At 52.1% G+C, this 19,429-nt stretch overlaps 4 protein-coding genes across 6 annotated transcripts in view; 3 read left to right on the forward strand and 1 right to left on the reverse strand.

Annotated features, from left to right (window-relative positions):
* The window catches only part of Sars2 (seryl-tRNA synthetase 2, mitochondrial), an 11,808-nt gene extending 9,668 nt beyond the window's left edge, over nucleotides 1–2,140 (forward strand). For both annotated transcript variants that reach the window (XM_021167350.2, XM_029479986.1), the window contains 4 exons: nucleotides 637–730; nucleotides 822–914; nucleotides 999–1,064; nucleotides 1,717–2,140. In XM_021167350.2, coding sequence (XP_021023009.1) covers nucleotides 637–730; nucleotides 822–914; nucleotides 999–1,064; nucleotides 1,717–1,860 — 397 coding nt within the window. In that variant the 3' untranslated portion in view covers nucleotides 1,861–2,140. The remainder of the gene's footprint in view (nucleotides 1–636; nucleotides 731–821; nucleotides 915–998; nucleotides 1,065–1,716) is intronic.
* Nucleotides 2,141–5,302: 3,162 nt separating this feature from the next.
* On the forward strand, nucleotides 5,303–8,067 carry Ccer2 (coiled-coil glutamate rich protein 2). The gene is made up of 5 exons (XM_021166055.2): nucleotides 5,303–5,386; nucleotides 5,591–5,631; nucleotides 5,782–5,869; nucleotides 6,159–6,682; nucleotides 7,756–8,067. Exons 1-5 carry the CDS (start codon nucleotides 5,308–5,310, stop codon nucleotides 7,843–7,845), a joined length of 822 nt encoding a protein of 273 aa, XP_021021714.1. The 5' UTR covers nucleotides 5,303–5,307; the 3' UTR covers nucleotides 7,846–8,067.
* Nucleotides 8,068–8,139: 72 nt separating this feature from the next.
* Nucleotides 8,140–15,602, reverse strand: Nfkbib (NFKB inhibitor beta). The gene is made up of 6 exons (XM_021166054.2): nucleotides 15,198–15,602; nucleotides 11,113–11,218; nucleotides 10,688–11,021; nucleotides 9,282–9,370; nucleotides 8,932–9,201; nucleotides 8,140–8,306 (listed from the first exon to the last, which is right to left on the reverse strand). Exons 1-6 carry the CDS (start codon nucleotides 15,374–15,376, stop codon nucleotides 8,205–8,207), a joined length of 1,080 nt encoding a protein of 359 aa, XP_021021713.1. The 5' UTR covers nucleotides 15,377–15,602; the 3' UTR covers nucleotides 8,140–8,204.
* Nucleotides 15,603–15,619: 17 nt separating this feature from the next.
* Sirt2 (sirtuin 2) overlaps nucleotides 15,620–19,429 on the forward strand; it is a 24,899-nt gene continuing 21,089 nt past the window's right edge. Inside the window, exons 1-2 of one of the 2 annotated variants that reach the window (XM_021166052.1) lie at nucleotides 15,711–15,820; nucleotides 16,584–16,630. In XM_021166052.1, the coding sequence (XP_021021711.1) occupies nucleotides 15,805–15,820; nucleotides 16,584–16,630 (63 nt within the window). In that variant the 5' untranslated portion in view covers nucleotides 15,711–15,804. Of the gene's footprint in view, nucleotides 15,821–16,583; nucleotides 16,631–19,429 lie in introns of both variants that reach the window. The other variant, XM_021166051.1, reaches the window with a different exon arrangement.

The following is a 19,429-nucleotide window of genomic DNA, read 5'->3' on the forward strand; positions in this document are numbered from 1 at the left end:
GCTGCCCAGCCTGTCTACAGTGTCCTGGAGCTCGCTGCCCAGCCTGTCTACAGTGTCCTGGAGCTTGCTGCCCAGCCTGTCTACAGTGTCCTGGAGCTCGCTGCCCAGCCTGTCTAGTGGAATCAGTGGGCACACACACACAGCGCCCAGAGATGCACACCTACAGCTTGTGATCTACAACCCCAGCACTTGGGATCCAGACCCTATTCAAAGCCATCCTCAGCTACATAGTAAAGTCTAGGCCAGCCTGGGCTGCATGAGACCCTATCCCAAAAAAAAAGAAAAAGACAGACAGACAGACAGACAAAGGGAAAAGGCCAGTTAGAACTCCAAAACTGGAGGTGCTGCTCTAGACCATGGTAGGGTGAGTGCCCACAGATGTCTGCATGGCTGTCTTTCCTTTTCACCTCAGCCTTCTCTTCTGTCTCCTGTGGGTACCACCTCCCCAGCTGCTGGTTCTCCTCTTCCACTGTGTTCTTATCCCTTTCCTTCCTTTTTGGTTGCTGCCGCCACCACCTCCCCCTCCCCCCTTCCTCCTCCTCCTTCCTCCTCCTCCTCCCCCTCCTCTCCCCTCCTTTACACCCTTCTCCTTTAGCCAATGACTTTACCCTGTCTTTTTTTTTACCTCGGCCTCAGGGTACTGGACATGCCCACCCAGGAACTGGGCCTTCCTGCTTATCGCAAGTTCGACATTGAGGCCTGGATGCCTGGCCGAGGCCGCTATGGAGAGGTGAGAGGCCTGGCCTAGGGGGCACATTTGATAAGACACTGGAGGATGGGCCTGTCCCCTCAAGACAGCCCCTCAATCACTCCTGTTCCAGGTCACCAGTGCCTCCAACTGCACAGACTTCCAGAGCCGCCGTCTGTATATCATGTTTGAGACAGAGACCGGGGAGCTGCAGTTCGCACACACGGTAAGGACCACGCTGAATCTTCACCTTCCCATCCCAGGGCCAGGATGGAATCAGAGCCTGGCCCTGAGCATGCGCTTCTTCCAGGTGAATGCCACCGCTTGTGCTGTTCCTCGAGTCCTCATTGCCCTCCTGGAGAGCAATCAGCAAAAGGTGAGAGAGCCCCCAAGTCTGGAATCTTAGGTTTGACGGGAGGACTGCAGGTTCAAGGCCTGCCTGGGCAACTTAATAAAAACCTATCTCAAGTTAAAAAGTAAAGAGGACCAGGGGTGTGGCTCAGTGGTAAAATACCTGTCACGAATCTCACCCACTGAGGAGCTGGGGGCGTGGCTCAGTGGTAGAGCCCCTGCCTAGAATCCCCCAGTGAGGGGCTGGGGGCGTGGCTCAGTGGTAGAGCCCCTGCCTANGGCTGGGGGCGTGGCTCAGTGGTAGAGCCCCTGCCTAGAATCCCCCAGTGAGGGGCTGGGGGCGTGGCTCAGTGGTAGAACCCCTGCCTAGAATTCCCCAGTGAGGGGCTGGGGGTGTGGCTCAGTGGTAGAGCCCCTGCCTAGAATCCCCCAGTGAGGGGCTGGGGGCGTGGCTCAGTGGTAGAGCCCCTGCCTAGAATCCCCCAGTGAGGGGCTTGGGGCGTGGCTCAGTGGCAGGGCCCCTGCCTAGAATCCCCCAGGGAGGGGCTGGGGTGCAGCCCAGTAGTTAAGAGTTTGCGTGGCATGGAGAACAATCTGAGCTCCGTTGGTACCAAAAAGAGGAGGGAAACAGTGAGGGTTTGAGAAGGGTAGCATCCTAACAACTGCTCTGTCACCAGGATGGTTCAGTCCTCGTGCCCACCGCTCTCCAGCCCTACCTAGGCACGGACCGGATCACAGCCCCTACCCATGTGCCTCTCCAGTACATCGGCCCCAATCAGCCTCAAAAGCCCAGGCTCCCCGGCCAGTCTGCCGCCAGATGACAGCTGTCTGCTCCAGAGGCTGGCGTTCTAGAGACCCCTGATACTTAGAGACATTCCCCTGTAGCTGGTCCTGATGTCTCTGTAGGTGTCACCTCCCCTCCTGGACTCCTGAGTCTACTGTCCCTTCCCTGCCAGTGAATTATTGTCAATGATCCCTCTACCATTGAGGCTGTCAGCCAGAGGCACGTCTCAGCCTGTGGCCGGGAGAAGGCCATCCCAACTGCTTCTTCCCACCTCAGTGCGGAGCAGAATGCCCACAATAAATGGTCGTGAGGACAGAGCCTTCTGGATCTGTGAGCACAGGAAGTGCTGGGTGACTGCTTCCATTGCCAAATTGTCAAAGAGGCTGTGGCTGCCTAGGGGCGCATGCTGGGTGACTTCAGGCTCCCCAGGGATGCCAGGATCTCTCCCTTCCTCTGGGATAAGGCCATCACCCTCTGATGGCTCCCTCAAACTGAGCCAACTTTATCCTTCTCCTCCACTCATGGTCCCCGACTCTGGTGCTGTCCATAGTGTCACACTCATGGCCGCTGACGCAGGCCCCTTTGCCTACACTAGCTCCTCCCTGGTGGGTTGTGCTCAGCATCTTGAGCAGCTCCAGCCACCTTCAGGCTGTCCTACGTGGTTTTCCACCTCCAGTGGGTTAGCAAACCTGAGGTTTCACCTTCAGAATGTTCTAGGATCTGCCAGTTGACCTCTCCTTCCTCAGCCCTATTCTTTATCTGGCCACTTCCCCCACCCTCCACCCCCACCTGGATAGTCACAAGAGACTCCCCAGAATTCCAAATGTCACACAGTCATATAAACAAACTATCTGCAGCTGACAAAATCACACCCCTGACCCCTGCTAGAGCACAGGGCAAATCATAGCTGCTGCGGACAGTCCAAAGCAGCCCCGTGTCCCACACCTGGGATCAAAACAAAAATACGTCACTATTGCTCTGTTATTTGTGGTGGTGGTGGTGTTTTAAAAGACTTATTTATTTGTTTATTTATTGAATGTATGTGAGTACACTGTCACTCTCTTTAGACACACCTGAAGAGGGCATCAGATCCCATTACAGATTGTGAGCCACCATGTAGTTGCTGAGAATTGAACTCCAGACCTCTTGAAGAGCAGTCAGTGCTCCTAACCACTGAAGCATCCCTCCAGCCCTTATTTCTCTTTGTTGTTGTTGTTTTTAAAGAAACCAAAGTTCTCAGTAGAGCAGAGTGCTTGGCCAGCATGCACAAACCCCTGGATTTGGTTCCCCAGCACTGGGCACTCCAGTACATGTCTTATAATCCCAGAGCTTCAGAGACTTAGGCAGGTGGATATCTGCAAGACAAACCTGGTATACATCAGGTCCTTTCTCAGAAATACAAATTCCAGCCGGGTGTGGTAGCGCACACCTTTAATCCCAGCACTTGGGAGGCAGAGGCAGGCAGATTTCTGAATTTGAGGCCAGCCTGGTCTACAAAGTGAGTTCCAGGACAGCCAGAGCTACACAGAGAAACCCTGTCTCAAAACAAAAAAACAAACAAAAAAAGAAATATAAATTCCTGGAGTCGGGTATGATGCCACACATCTGTGGTCCCTGCACTCCTCCACTGAGGAGGGTCAGAAGATCAAAGGTCAAAGGCTTTCCAAGAGTGTCAGTGCACACCTGTAATGTCAACACTTGGGAGGAAGAGATCTGAGTTTTAGGGTAGCCTGGTCTACATAGCAAGTTCCAGGCTAGCCAGGGTTGTACAGTGAGACTCTGTCTTAACATAAGGAGCTGGAGAGGTGGCTCAGCAACTGAGAGCATCCACCCTCTGTTCTTTCCAAGGACTCAAGTTCAGTTCCCAGGAGCCATGCCTGATGGCCCACACAGCCCCTGACTCCAGCTCCAGCTGCTCAGAGGCCCCCGTCTGGACTCCATGTCACCTGCACTCACATGTGTACATACCCACCGCCACATATGCACAAATGCTTTTGAAAAGAACATTGCAGCCTGGCAGTGGTGGCGCATGCCTTTAATCCCAGCACTTTGGAGGCAAAGGAAGTGGATTTCTGAGTTTGAGGCCAGCCTGGTCTACAGAATGAGTTCCAGGACAGCCAGGGCTACACAGAGAAACCCTGTCTCAAAAAAACAACAACGGAGCTGGAGAGATGGCTCAGTGGTTAAGAGCACTGACTGCTCTTTTAGAGGTCCTGAGTTCAAATCCCAGCAACCACATGGTGGCCCACAACCACCTGTAATGGGATCCAATGCCCTCTTCTGGTGTGTCTGAAGACAGCTACAGTGTACTCATATAAATAAAATAAATAAACTTTAAAAATAAAAAAGAAGCCATAAAACTTTCTTTAAAAAACAACAAACAAACAAACAAAACCAACAACAACAAAAAAAAAGAGAAGGCAGCAGCTAGCCGAGGCTGTCTCCAGCAAGACCCTGTCTCAAAGAAAGAAAACCAGATTGCTGGATATTATCTGTGGTGGTTCACATTTTGTATTCCCAGCATTTTGGAAGCTAAGGCAGGAGGATTGCCATAAATTGGAGGCCAGCCTGGGCAATATAGAAAGACCCTGTCTTTAAGAGAAAAAAAAAAAAAAAAAAAAAAAAAAAAAAAAAAAAAAAAAAAAAAAAAAGGCAGGCAGAAAAGTTACTTGAGACTTGGTTGGTGGCTTGTGGAGAAAAGTGCTGTGCTAGCGTGACCTTACTTCAGACCCTTGGAAGCCACACAAAAGCTGTGTGCTCTTGTAACCCAAGCACTAAGTGGACAGTTGGATCACAGGAACTTCCTAGTTAACTGTGCTATCCCAAAAGTCTAGCTCCAAGTCAATGAGAGACCCTGTTTCAAAAAATAAAGAGCAACACGGGAAGACACTTGCCATTGGCGTCCGGTCTCCAGACGTGCATACGCCACACCACACAAGCAGTCCTGGTGTGGCATGCAGCACTGTGAAGTTCCCAGTGCAGGGCACCGCCCAAGCACCACCCCTCACATATTTCATCCTCACCCCAAAGCGCTGGAGTGGATTGTCACCAAAATCTAAGAAAGCGTCTTGAGCAATTGTCCCAGCACTGAGCAGCTGGTGGGTGATGGAGCAGGGACTTGGGCCAGAAGGAACTCCCACTTCTGGGGAAGTAGATTTAGAAGGATCCACTTTCCAGATGAGGAGAAAGAGCCGAGAAAAGGAGAGTTGCCCAGCTCCCACGTGAGTCTCTGGGGAGACCCTCCCCAGTCCGTGCTCCTGAGCCAGAAGCCCAGAGGGGTGCATGCTTAAGTGTGGGTTCCTATGAATAATTGAGGTTCCTAGAGTGCCCCACAGCTGTCCCCTCTCCCTGAACCGGGGAGGGGGCGGTGATGACGCCATTTCCCCCTTGCGGGCGGGGGCGGGGGGGGCACTACACCTGGGTTATAAGGCGCTAGCACTGGCTGGCTGCCCAGCAGAGAGGTCCCGGGTCCGAACTCCCCACCATGCTGCTTCGTGCAACCACCTCTGCAGCGCTGCTGCTGCTGCCTCTGCCCCCGCTGCTGGCATTGCTGCTGGGGGCTGGTGAGTCCAGGGCCCACAGAGGGATCGGGTGGCAGGGAAGTTTACACCTAAGGTCGGGCTATAGGTGGACAGCTGAGGGGAACATGGGAACAGCACACCTGGAAGGTGCCGGTCCCCGGGCTGTGGACCGGGGTGCCGGTGGTGGGGGAGGGTGGGGTGTTGGGATCAGTACCATGAACAGCACCCGTTTTCTTCCCTCCACAGCCTCTTCAGCTCCGCTGATGCCTAGACCCTCCAAGGAGGAGGTGAGCAGAGTCCTTTCTTGCCCTCCCCATCCCGTTGGGTCCCTTCTGCACCACTTCTCCCTGGATCCCCACCTCTTTTGATCCCGTAGCCACTCTTTTCCCAGATCCCTTGCCCTTGCCCTCTCTCTGACCGTTCATCCTTGCCCCCAGCTAACCCGCTGTCTAGCAGAGGTGGTCATGGAGGTGCTGACACTGGGCCAGGCCCAGCGAGGCCCCTGCACAGCTCTGCTCCACAAAGGTAAGGATGCTCCAGTTGCGTCTCAGAACCCCAAGATCCCGTTCCTACCTCCCGACTGGCCCGCAGTGCATGGTGGAAGGGTTCCCTGGCCTGGGTTAGTGTGTGTGGTACTACTCACAGCCCCGACTGTGGTTCAAGAACCTGGTTCCCTTGAAGCTCCCTGCAGGACAGAGACTGAGCAGAGAACGTTTGCAGCCCATGGCTCCCCCTCAGTGCTAAGCATAATGTCAGGAAGGACTCAACTCTCCAGGACAGTTTCTCAAAGAGCATCCTATCTTTTCCCTGCCAGAGATATTCGAGACAGAGCCCCATAGCTGTGTGTCCCCTGAGGAGGAGAAGTTGCTGGGTGAGGACTTCAACAAGCAGGAGTCTGGAAAGATGAGGTCCAGCCAGGAGATAAGGGATGAGGAAGAGGAGGAAGAAGCAGAGAGGACCCGCAAGTCTGAGGTGCAGGCACAGGCGGTCCACACGAAGCTCCACAGCCAGCTTCACCAGGAGGAGCAAGAGGAGGAAAAGGAAGAAGAGAAGAGCATGCCGGGGAAGACCTCTGAGCATGTGTGGAAGCAACATCCAGAGGGAGGCCTCCAGAAGCGGGTGGCTGAGAAGGCCAGCGATGAAGAGACCGCCCAGTTTCAGGCAGAGGAGAAGGGCATGCAGCCCCTGGGCGGAGGCCGAAATCTGTGGCAGGGGGCCGGGAGGGTCGGAGGAGAGAGGCGAGAAGAGTCCTCGAAGCATCGCCATCACCTGGAGCAGCCTGGCACCAAGGCTAAGCAAGAGGAAGAGGCAGAGGAGGAAGAGGCTTTGGAGCAGGAGGTGAGAGGAGAGGGCACTCCAAGGCTCCAAGGGAGTCTCCTGGTGCCGAACCGCACAATGTGAAATCTACCATGATGTGGGTCAGAGCAGCCAAGTGTGCACCAGGACTAGGGAGCAATGCCCGAGCAGGGACAGTGACCAGGAAGACACTGCTAATTACCCAGAAGCACTAGAGTTAGCCACCATTATCTGTACCAAGCGAGTCAGCTCCCACTGAAGCTAACAGCTGCGCTCTGGTTCACAACGCTAGTGACAGAGGCCACTGACTAGGCCCTGCCAAGGTGAATGTCCCAGCAAGATGGCTCAGTGGGTACAGACGCCTGCTGCCAAGTCTTGCGGCCTCGGTTCAATTCCTAGATCCCAGGTGGTGGATGAAGAGGACTGACTGCCACAGGTGGTCTTCTGACCTCTCCACACATGCTGCGGTGCGCGCGGGTGCACACACACGCACACACACGCGCACACACACACACACACACCCTAAGTAAATGTGTAAACGTTTTTTGTTTTTGTAATTATGGGCTGAGAGATGGTTTAACAGTTTAACAGTCCCTTCCAGAGGACCCAGCTTCAATCCCAGGATCCACATGAGGACTCTGTAACTCCCATTTCCAGGGGATCATATGCCCTCTTCTGGCCTCCCTGGGCAGACATGTGATATAAAGGCAGGCAAACACCAATTGTTAAAAATTAATTATCACCTCAGTTGGGAGCAGCAATCAAAATAGCCATCACTTCACAAATGGTCCACTTAGGGCTAGGCACATAGGTTCGTGGTAGAATGTATGACTAGCATGCGCAGGCTGTAGATTCACTTCCTAGCATTGCTACATAAACCAGCTGTGACGACACACATCTCTGGTCCCAGCACTCACGAGGATCCAGAGAGCAACGTGGCAGGCAGGCTGTGTGAACCGCCATGCTGCTCGGGTGGGCAAGCAGAACTTTGGGCCTTGCAGAAGCAGGGATGGCGGCCCTCACTGATTATGACACACAGCTAGGACGGGATGTCAGGCCGAGCTGCTATTCACAGTGGCCATCGAGGTGGTAACCATACTTCTGATCTCCCCCAGGAACACGATGTGGAGCGGCTGGAGCGCATGCAGGAGCAGTTAAAGAAGGCTACGGCCATGCTAGGGGAGGCTCTCGGGAGGGAAGGCTGACCCCACGCCACTCCTTCCCCACACTCCCTGAGGCTCAGGACTGTTGACCTCAGAGCCCCCTTTCACCGGGCATTCTGCTCCACTTCCAACTGGTAGGAACTGGAAGCAAGGATGTGCCTGAGAACCAAGCCTGAGAGAAGCCTATGGGCAGGGGCTGGGCTCCGGCTGACTCAGGACCCCGCCCCACCCCTCCATCCCTGAGTGAATAAAGCACAAAGCAAAGTACCCGGGCTCACATCACACTTCGGCTCTGGAGGGTCGGGACCTGAAATAAGCAGGAAGGCAGGGTCAGTCTGGGCTCTGGTTGTCAGGTCTGCAATTTTATTAAATTGGAAATTATATTAATATTAGCACTTAAGTCAGGCGGGGTTGGGGTCATCAGGAAGAGGTTTGGATGCCGGGGAAGGCGGTAGCCGGTTTTGGCTCCTGCCACTGTGAACCACGATGTCATCATATTCATCCTGGGAACAGAGAGAGACACACAGGGTCAGGCAGCTGCCACCTGGCCCACTACCCGGGTCACAGCACCCAAAGAATGGGTGTCACTGTGAAGCCAGTGTTCTCACTCTCGGCACACCACACTGGCGGCCACAGCTCCGCGCTGCTTTCTCCCACCACTGCATGGCTCTTCTCCCCGTGTTTCCGCCTCACCCACCCCTGCCTGGATGGGCTGTCGCCTGGGTTCTTCAGTAATGCTCCCCCCCCACACACACACACACTGGCTGAGGTCTTTCCCTACCATCAGCAATCTAGACACTCTGACCAAGGTACAACCTACACCGCTCTCCATCTGCTGCTCCCAACGTCACTCCCCACACAGGGTCTCACCATGCACCCCTTGCTGGCCTCAAACTCACATCCACTACCTTTGCCTCCTGAATCCTGGGATCCTAGGCTAAAGGTGTGTATCACATGACAGATGGCATTAGCTGTCCAGCTGCCACTGCCACCCTTGCCCAAGTCTATGACCATTCCCCACATCTCCTCATGTGTCCCTCCTCTGGATTCCCTGACAGCATCCATCTGGTTAGGTCTCATTGCTGATTTACCCTGACCCTCCGGCTGGCATACCCACTCCCAACTCACGCCCTCATCTCTGTTGTCACTGTCACTGTCGCTGCCGCTGCTGCTGCAAGGGCTAAGCTTATCGTCCTCGTCCTCAGGTTCAGGGGCCCCATGTGCACGGAGGAGGCGTGCAAGGATGGGGTTGGGCCGGAGCAGGGCACTGCCAAGTGGGGTGCGGCCCCCATACATGCGGGCGGTGGGGTCAGCACCAGCCTTCAGGAGAAGTTCCAGCACGCTGGCTGCCTGGGCTTCTACTGCCAGGTGCAGAGGGGTCCGGCCACACGTAGGCTCCTGCGGGATGTGCCAGAGAGGTCAGTGAGACTGAAGAGGGGACAATGCCTTCCCCACACTGGCCCACCACAGTGTCTTACCGGTTTATTGAGGTCGGCTCCGGCATCCCTGAGCAGCCGGACCATCTCTGCATCTTTGTGGATGACAGCTACATGGAGTGGGGTGTGGCCTGGGGACAGAGCAATTGGTGTCAGATGATGAGGTAAGAAGCCTTGGCTCAGGCTAGAGAGATGGCTCAGTGGTTTAGAGCACTGACTGCTCTTCCGAAGGTCCTGAGTTCAAATTCCAGCAACCACATGGTGGCTCACAACCACCGGTAATGAGATCTGATGCCCTCTTCTGGTGCATCTGAAAACAGCTACAGTGTACTTAACATATAATAAATAAATAAACCTTTAAAAAGAGAGAGAGAGAGAGAAGCCTTGGCTCTGTGTTCATCTTAGGGAAGGGCCATGTGAGCTAAGGATGCCAAGATGTCAGGTCCCAGGGCTGGCTTCTCAAGTCCTTCCTAGGTATGCATACAGGCTCCTGAATTCCAGGTGCCTTAGCAGCAAGCGGGTGCAAGCCTAAGTCTGCTGTGTCTGGGATCTACAGGGTAAGAGGCCGGGGACTCTGAATGAAAGCACACGCACACGATCTGTGGAGCAAGCCGCCAAATCTTTGATCTTCCTCCACAAAGAGCAGAGGCCTGACCAGCATGCACAGCCCTTGAGTTTGAGCCCCAGAACCATAAATAAAACAAAAGATACAATGACAATAACAGTAAAAGTCCCCAAAAGGGCCTGGGGATCAGGACTCTGGCTACCAGATGACCTCAGTCTAATCATGAGGCGGGGCTGAGAGGGTAACCCGCATCCTCTGCCCCTGGCTGGGGACATGGGATGGATACTCTCATCATGGTCAGGCTGGGCTGGTGGCTCATACTTGGAAACAATTCTGGAGGGAAGTCACCTTGCAGGTGGGTAACCCCGGTTTAACCACTGTATCCTGGCAAGTCTGGACCTGTGGGTGACAGGTCTGGGTTATCAGTGGTCTGATGTCTAGACCTGTGGGAGAGGGGCCCTGTACGTCCAATTCTTAGTACTCCTGAGACTGTGTGGAGGGCCTTAGTCCAGATGCTAGGATTTACGGAGCCTAGGGATGACTTCCCAAGGAGCTAGTTTTGTTTTGAGGGTTTTTTGAGACAGGGCCTGAATTTGACCTCATGATGTTTCTGCCACCCAAGTGCTGGGACTGGGTGTTTGTTTGAGACGGCCTCAAACTAGCTAGACAGCACCAAGGATGACCTTGAACTCCTGATCCTCTGGCTTCCAGAGACTGGTGTTTATGCCGGGGATTGAACCTAGGGCTTTAGGTATGCCAGATGAGCACTCCACCAACCAGGGTATGTCTGAGGCCATTGGCTACAACTCAGGTTGGGTGAGAGGAACTGGGAGCCTGGGACTGGCCAGGAGCTCACATCTTCCCCAGGGCCTGGGGCTCTCACCATCATAGTTTTCAGCTTCTAGCTGTAGCCTCCAGTCTTCATCACGCGGCTCCTCTTCGTTCTCTGGGTTGGGTTGGGAATCCACGGCAGCAGGGGCATGGCTGGTGTCTGGGGTACAGTCCTGGCTCTGAGTGAGGTAGGTATCTGAGGCATCTCTTGGGTGACTGGGACGGGGCTGGAGCAATACGCATGCGCACGTGTGTGCCCTGACCCGGCAGGCCAAGTGCAATGCCGTGTGGCCCCCTCTTTCAGTCACCAACACTCCTGCACCGGCTGCATACAACTTCTCTACTGTAGATGCCTCCCCAAGGATGGCTGCTAGATGCAGGGCTGTCTATAGGGATAGAGAGAAGGGGTTAGTTAGGGCCACACTGACAATCCTGGACCCACCCGGCTCCCTACAGCACACATCCCCAGTGGCTCACTTGGCCTAGGTCATTCTGCAGGTCAAGGTACTCGGTGCCGGCGGAGAAGCCCAGGAGGAAATCCAGGAAGGGCTCATGCTGATGAATCACAGCCAAGTGCAGGGCTCTGGGGACAAAAGGCAGAGGTCAGTGTCACAGAGTGTCTACTGTGTGCTACAAACTGTGGCCACGGTTGGAAACATGTCAGTGTTCCGGAGAGTTGAGGGCAGAAGCTAATCCAGCAACTTTGGCTGGTTGCTCTGTGTTCTGAGCTAAGACAGGGTCTTCATAAGTGGCCCTCCCTGACCTTGAGTTCAAGCCCTCCTACCTCAGCCTCCTGAGTAGCTTGGCTGACAATAGACATAGTGATTTCAATAGCCAATAGGCCCAGCTACCAAATTTGTTTCACCTGTGTTAACTAAGTAACATAATCAGGTGTAGTAGCCCTAATTCCAGCATCTGGGAAACCTGAGGCAGGAGGATTGTTAGTTCAAGGCCAGACTGGGCTACATGGTGAGTTCTAGAGCAGCAGGGTTAAACACTAAATAATGAGATTCGATCACACATACATACATAAGTGCTGGGCGTGACGGCCCATGTGAGAGAGGCAAAAGCTGTGGATGTCTGAGAATCGCTGGCTAGCCTGATCTGCATGGTGAGCTCCTGGTCAGCTAGGGCTACACTGTGAGACCTGTCTCAAATAATAATACGGTAATAAAGTGAGGTACAATCGAGGTAGACAGCCAGTATGGATCTCTGTCCTCCACACATAGACACACACATAGACACAGACAAGCTGGGTATGATGGCTCTCACCACACACATACACAGAGACACACACACACACTCAGTGTAGCTCTAAGAACAGACCTTCAAATTACATAAAGCAAAAGCTAACAAGGAGAAGAAGCAGCAGACGAATCCATAGGTGTGGTGACTTCACTAGGTCTCTGTCACCAACTGTTCCAACAAGTAGGAAAGCAGGAGCAAATGAACGGCAGGGCTCTGTGGTGGCTGCTGCCCTGCCTTCGCAGTCATGAGGACTGAACCTAAGGTAGCTAGCATGCAGGACGCTCGCTGCCACTGAGCTACCTGCTATTGGTTCCCCTCATTTTGAAGTAGGGCCTCGCTGTGAGTGTCCCCAGCCTGGACTTGAATTCCCTCTATTCCTCGGCAGGTCCTGACCTTGAGCTCCTCCTGCCTCAATCTTCTTTGTAGCTGGAACCACACGCCCAGCTTTGAACAACACTGCTAACCAACATTCCCTCTAAGTCACACGTTGTCAAAATGAATTCCATGGGCACACAGTTCCCGAGAGCACTCGTCCAGCACTCAGAAGGCCCTGGGTCTGATGGCCAGCACTGCAAGAAAAAAACTAGAGACCGCAAATCAGATAAAACATGTTCTCTGCCCGCAGTAAAATGAAATTTAAAGCTGGTAACAGAGAGATCTGGAAATGCCTCCAAGCGTGGCAAGTGAGCACACTTCTTCATAACCTACTGGCCAAAGGGGAAACCAAGAGAAATTAGAAAATATACTCATTTATGCAAAAATAAAAAACAATATATCAGAAGTTCTCCACAGGGAATATTTACAGCATTCCAAGCTCATTAGAAAAGGAGAGAGATGAGCTGGGCAGTGGCTTGCTTGGTAGACTGCTAGCTTAGCATGCATAAGACCCCGGGATCAACCCCAACTCTGCATAAACCAGGCACGCACCAGCCTGCCCAGAATCCCAGGCACGCCTTTAATCCCAGCACTTGGGAGGCAGAGGCAGGCGGATTTCTGAGTTCGAGGCCAGCCTGGTCTACAGAGTGAGTTCCAGGACAGCCAGGGCCATACAGAAAAACCCTGTCTCGAAAAAACCAAAAACAAAAAGCAAAAAACACTTGTTGTTCTTGCAGAAGACCCAGGTTTGATTTTCAGCACCTACATTGTGGCTCACAGCCATCCCTAACTCCCGTTCCAGGGGATCCAACAAGCACAAACACAATCCACATACATGTATGCAGGTAAAACATTTATACACATAAAGTAAAATTATTTGGGAAGCAGGGGCAGACATATCTCTGAGTTCAACGTCAGCCTGTTCTACATAGAGAATTCCAGGACAGTCAAGGCTACACAGAGAAATCCTATCTCAAAAAACCAAAAATAAATAAAATAAATCAAAGAAAAACTTCATAATGTGTAGACAGAATCTCTCATAGTCAACACGTGTCAATAAAAAAGCATACGGCCAATGAGCTGAAGCAGGAAATAGGAGGTGGGACACTGGCAGGAAAAGAAAGGATTCTGGGAAATAGTGAGAGAATAAAAGGAGACACAGGGAGAGACACTGGAGGAGTCACTGAGAGAGACGCCGAGAAAGACGATGCTAAGGAAGAAGCAGGCCCGAGACTGAAGGAAAACATAGAATGATTTAAATGGGTTAAATAAGTTATGTGTTAGCCATGGAATGGGCCAAAGCTTGTAGCCAAGGCATTTATTAATAAATAGTTAATGCCAGACTCCTTATTGTTGGGAATTAAGTGGCCGGAAGAAAAGAAAACAGATTCATTTTTTTTTTTACAGTAGTGTTCAAGGCTAGCCTGGGCTACATAGTGAGACACTGACTTAAAAGCGGGGTGGGGTTGGAGGCTGGGAAATATTTTGCTAAGTAAAGCACGGTGGCCTTAGTTTAGAACCCACATAAGAAAAAGCTGGGTGTGATTGTAAGTATTTATAGTCCCAACACTAGGGAGAACCCTGGAATGGAGCACAGTGGTGCGCACCTTTGATCCCAGCACTCCGGAGGCAGAGGCAGGTGGCTCTCTATGAGTTTGAGGCCAGCCTGGTTTACATGGTGAGTTCCAGGCCAGCCACCCTGTCTCAAAGAGGAAGAGGAGGGTAGAGAGCAAGAGATGACCGCTAAGGCTCTCAGGCCAGCTAGTCTAGCCTACGTGCTCAGTGCAGCCCGTGTACACACACACACACACACACACACACACACACAGGAGCTGGAAGCAGAAGAATGAAAAGTTCAAAGCTATCCTCAGCTACAAAGTAACCTCAAGGCTAGCCTGGGCTACATGAGACCATCAAACACAAACAAACAAGAAAGGAAGGGGAAGGATAAAGAAAGCACAAAATCCAGACCCAGAGTAACCAGAGGGAAGTTATAAAGGGACAGGAACCATCAAAGTGGAAAGTGAAAACTAAGAAAACTACTCCTGGCTCTTTAAGATGGGTGTTTGTTGGGTTCCCCTCATGGGTCAGGCACTGAGTCACTGGGCATACGCAATAAGCACAAAGGACAAGAAAATCCCGGGTACAATCCCTTAACGCACGCCCTCACCACAGCCATCCCTTCTCCCCAGCTTATCTACCAATCAACATTTCCTACTCTTTAACCTGTTTTCAGTCTCCCTCTCCTCCTTTTCCTCTTTCCTCCTTTTTGATACTGGGTCCTTCCAGGCTGTCCTCCTGCCTCAGCCCCTCGAGTGCCGGGATGACAAGTGTGTACCATCACACTCAGCTAAACTAAAACCAGGGATTGGAAGGTGGTAGTTTGGGAGAAACATTTGGCTAACAGAGGAATCTAGCCTCATAGAGTTTCTACATTTTATGTAGCTCTGGCTGGCAGGGAACTCAATCAGGTGGCCTCAAATTCACAGAGATCCACCTGCCTTTGCCTTCCAAGTGCTGTGAGAGCCATGACACCCACCAGCTCAATTTCTTAACTGCAGGGTCAATACTGGACATGTCAGCATCAGAGACTCAGGGTCAAGAACTAGTTTTGAAATCAAAATCTGGCTTATACAAGAATAGCCAAAGACTACGTCTAGAAGTAAGAGGTCAGAAGATGTGGGAACTAGAGTGGTCAGAAAGATTCAGATCCGATTTGGGGATCAGGAGCTCAACTTTAGAGTTCAAAAAGGTGAGACACTTGACTGTGTGAAAGCGAACCAGTCTCACAATTTAGTATTTGGGGGTTAAGGGTCAGGAAGTCCAGCATCGGAAATCAAAAGTTAGGAACGAGACGATACGAAGTCACAGGAATTGTAGGCTAAAGGGGACTCAGGTAAGATCCCAGGGCTCAGTCTAGTAATTTAAGGTTTACTCACGTGTCCCCATCCTCAGTGACGTAGCCAAAGACTAAGGGCGCCCACGACAGCTCTGGACCAAGCTCTGCGCCCAGACCTGGTCCTCCGGGAGCCGCTGCGTCGGGACCTAGAGAGCCCAGGCCGCTGTCACACCATTCATCGGCATCCGCAGTTTTCCCCAAGCACGCGACCCCGGCCATGGCCCCAGCCACCTCGGGTGGCCCCCTGTGGTCGCCTGCCTGTCGCTGGGCTCTGCGATGAGCTCCAGTGCTTCCGCCCTATCGGGAATTCCCCAACACGCCCCCTCATATACCCAATCAAAATGTTTTACATAGCTACACCCCGCCCCTGTACTGCACCACAACCAATCAGAAAAATGAGGTGGACATTCGCTAGCTGAGTTTCCCCACATTTTCCAGACGCCCTTTATTAATATGGCCGCCGGCGCCAGGCTTTTTGGGATTTGTAGTTTGATAACATGAGAGGCACATTATACGAAAGCGGTTATGGGATCGCGTTGCCTGCCGGGAGTTGTAGTTCTCTATCCTATCTCGGCCTCTTCTTGTTTCCGCTGCCGTCACGGGACAGAGCAGTCGGTGACAGTCCCGAGGGCCCCCACCCCGTTTCCATGGCCGAGCCGGACCGTGAGTTAGGGGCCCTGGTGGGAGGGTGGGAGGGTCGGGCCGCGCCGGGGCCTGGCTTTGGGCTGCAGGCCCCGGGGCCCGAGGGCAGGCTCGGTGGGGCGGGAGACAGGATCTACCTGAAGGGAGTGGGATTCGGAGGGGTGTTGCTAAGTGGTCCGTATTGCTAGGTTGGTGGGTTTCTGGATTGTGAAATTTAAGGGTCCGATTGTCAAGTTCTTAATGATCGCATTTCTCGTACTTTGGTTGCTGAGGACCCTCGTTGCTAAGGACCAAAGTTACCACTATCCCGGTTGCTAAGGTTGTCTGTTGTTAAGGGCAACTGTAGGATGTTCCGGGGACCCCAGCGGCCCCTTACTATCTCATTCCTTCAGTTCTTGTGCCTCTCCTAAACCTCCTACCTTCACTGCATCTCCTCTCCCACACTCATCTCTCAGCAGAAGTATCCCTACTTACGTCTCTTGAAAAACTTAGCCCTCCCTCATTCTCCCGGCTCGCACATGCTACCGTATCCTGCTTAACTCTGAAACCTTCCTTCAGTCCAGTTTCGCCTGCTTTCTCCTCCTAAGCATTCCCTTCCTCAGCCTTTTCACGTCACACATTCCTCCACTCTAAAATATGCCTTTTCCCATCTCCGATAGTTTTACTACCATCCCTGACTCCGAAATAATTAGGTTGGTGGGTCCTCTTGTCCTCCACCATTGTGAGCCCTTCTGCTTAACTCTTTCCCCCCACTGTAACCACGTCTGCTCCCCCTCCTCCCCAGCCTCTGACCCTCTGGAGACCCAGGCAGGGAAGGTGCAGGAGGCTCAGGTGAGATGGGGAAAAGGGTGGAGGGAAGGAGAGACTTGGTTCCACGTGCCGCACTGGGGGGAGGTGGCAAGGGAAGGCTTTTACCCAAGGGCCCTTGGCTTATGGCCCTGATCCCTAAACCCATCTGGGGATTAGTACAATCTTCTGGGAGAATGGTGGCTTCTTGGGACTGTCAAGGAAAATGTATAGCCTCAACCCCTGGTTCCCTTCCATATTGTCCTCGTTTCCTACTGTTGCCCATCCCATCCTCAGCCCCTTCTGAACCTCATTTGTGCTGGACCTGAAAGAGACGGTTTTCCAGTTCAATCCCAAACTCAGATCCTGGGGGAAAGGACCCTATAGGGCACGTTATAAAAGTATTGAAGCTGGGTGTGGTGCCAGCCCCCTGTAATGCCAGCACATGTGGGGGGCAGGGGAGGGGGGAAGTGAGGTAGGAGGATGGAGAAAGGAGAGGCAGCTTGGGCCATGTAGTGAGACGCAGTCTCAAAAAAGGAAGGAGGAAAAGGGAGAGCATACCCCTGGGATGCGGGGCAAACTTTGTGGGTCAGAGATTATAGAAGATTCTAGCCAAACTCTTCCCTGGTGGAACCCACAAGCTGATCTAGGAACAAGACCAAGATATAGTCACAGTGTCGTATAAGTGAAGTGATAAGGGACTTTCTTAAATGAAATCAGAGGTGGTGTTCCATGCAGGGTACAGACCTGAGAGCAAGAAGGGATAGTAGATGTTTCAGTAGTTGGATTTCCGGTGGTGTGCATTTCTTGATACTCTGCCTGAATTTTAATGTACATGACCTCATTTAATCTTTGCAGCATCCCAGCGAAGGGAAGGCCGCTCATGGCCGCCTTACAGATGAGGAACTTACTGGGTGAAAACTGTTAACTCCTGTGGTCTTTGGGTAGAAAGGAAAGGGCTTGAAACTTATGGGGAAATGGGCTCCGAAAGATGCTGCAGGTTCAGTGGAGAGGTAGATGAGCCATCTCAAAGATGTTTGAAGACACCTACCAAAGCCTCCGGTTCCCCCAGAGGCCAGGTTGTCCTCGTATACTAGAGGAGTGGTTCTCAACCTTCCTAATGCTGCAACCTTTTAATGTAGCTCCAATGGTGTGGTGTCCCTCCAACCGTAAAATTATTTTGTTGCTACTTCATAACTGTCCTTTTGCTACTGTTATGAACTATAATGTAAATATCAGATACGCAGGATATCTCATATGGGACCCCCCCCCCAAGAGAGGGTCGTTTGATCCCCAAAGGGATTGTGTCCCACAGGTTGGGAAACAGTGTACTGGACCATGCCTACAACCACTGGATGCTCATCCTATGAGGCCACACTGCGAAGGGAGGCAGGGGCAGAAGCTGTGGTCAACAGTACCCCCATAAGAGCTGTGACAGCCGGCTGTGGGTCTCTAGTCTCTTACTTGTCTGGCTCCCAAATGAAGGCTTAATGCCAGACCAAAAAAAGGATTCACAGTCAAAAGGGGTTCTCAGTGGCCAAGAAGATGCGAGGTGTCAATTGCAGCATTATCCAGATGGGGCAACGCTAGCAGCAGCCTCAGTGGCTGTCAGGAGAGGGAGTCAATGAACCACGGTTCATCATACAATGTGTTACTATGGAGCCACAATAAAGAATGAGGTGGGGGCTGGAGAGATGGCTCAGTGGTTAAGAATTCTATTCCAGAGAACCTGAGTTCCGTGTACCAGGCGCTCACAAGTGACTATAACTCCAGTCCCAGGGGATCTGACTCTATGGGGACTTGTACACACATGCACATATTCACATAACTAAAATAAACTAAAGAGAATGATGTAGGTCTGTGAAACATTGTGCAGTATCATACTCTGGCAAGACCCAGTTCTATAATAATGAACAAATGCACAAAACCTCACGCCGAGAAACCACGCAGAGTTATCGCTGTTTAACTGTTGCTGGTTTTGCTTTGCTGTTTGTTCGTTATCCAGGCTCAGGAGGCTGAAAGGGGAGGATTAGGAGTTGGAAGCCATCTTGGGTAAAACAGTAAGACTTGGACAGGCTCTTTTTAAAGTTTTTATCTTTTTTTTTTTTTAATTTCATGTGCATTGGCATTTTGCCTGTGTATAATTCCATGTGAGGGTGTCAGCTCCCCTGGAACTGGGAGTTACAGGCAGCTCTGATCTGCCATGTGGGTGCTGGGAATTGAAGCAGTCAGTGCTCTTAACCACTGAGCCATCTCTCCAGCCCCTCTTTTTAAAATTTTAAACCTAGTTTGTTGTGTGTGTTTGTGTGTGTTTAGGATACACACGCCACAGTATATGTATGGTGATCTGAGGACAGCTATCCTCTCCTCCCACCATGTGGGACCTGGGAATCAAACGCAGGTTGTCAGGCTTAGCAGGCAGCCCCTTTCCCTGGTGACCCATCATGCCAACTTATGTAATTTTTAATATCAGTGAAGAATCATTCTAGAGTCAGGCATGATGGTGATGCAATCCTGTAATCCTAGCTCCTAAAACAATAAAAATAGATGGGTCAGGAATTCAAGGTCACCCTCACGTACATACAAGTTAGAGCCAGCCTGGGCTATGTAGGACCCTGTCTTAAAACAATAACAAGGACTGGAGAGATGGCTCAGTGGTTAAGAGAACTATCTGCCTTTCCAAAGGTCCTGAGTTCAATTCCCAGAAACCACATAGTAGCTCAAACGATCTACATCTATAATGGGATGATCGCCGGGCGTGGTGGCGCACGCCTTTAATCCCAGCACTCGGGAGGCAGAGGCAGGCGGATTTCTGAGTTCGAGGCCAGCCTGGTCTACAAAGTG

This window comes from Mus caroli, chromosome 7 (assembly GCF_900094665.2).
Source record: "Mus caroli chromosome 7, CAROLI_EIJ_v1.1, whole genome shotgun sequence".
Classification (NCBI taxonomy): domain Eukaryota; kingdom Metazoa; phylum Chordata; class Mammalia; order Rodentia; family Muridae; genus Mus; species Mus caroli.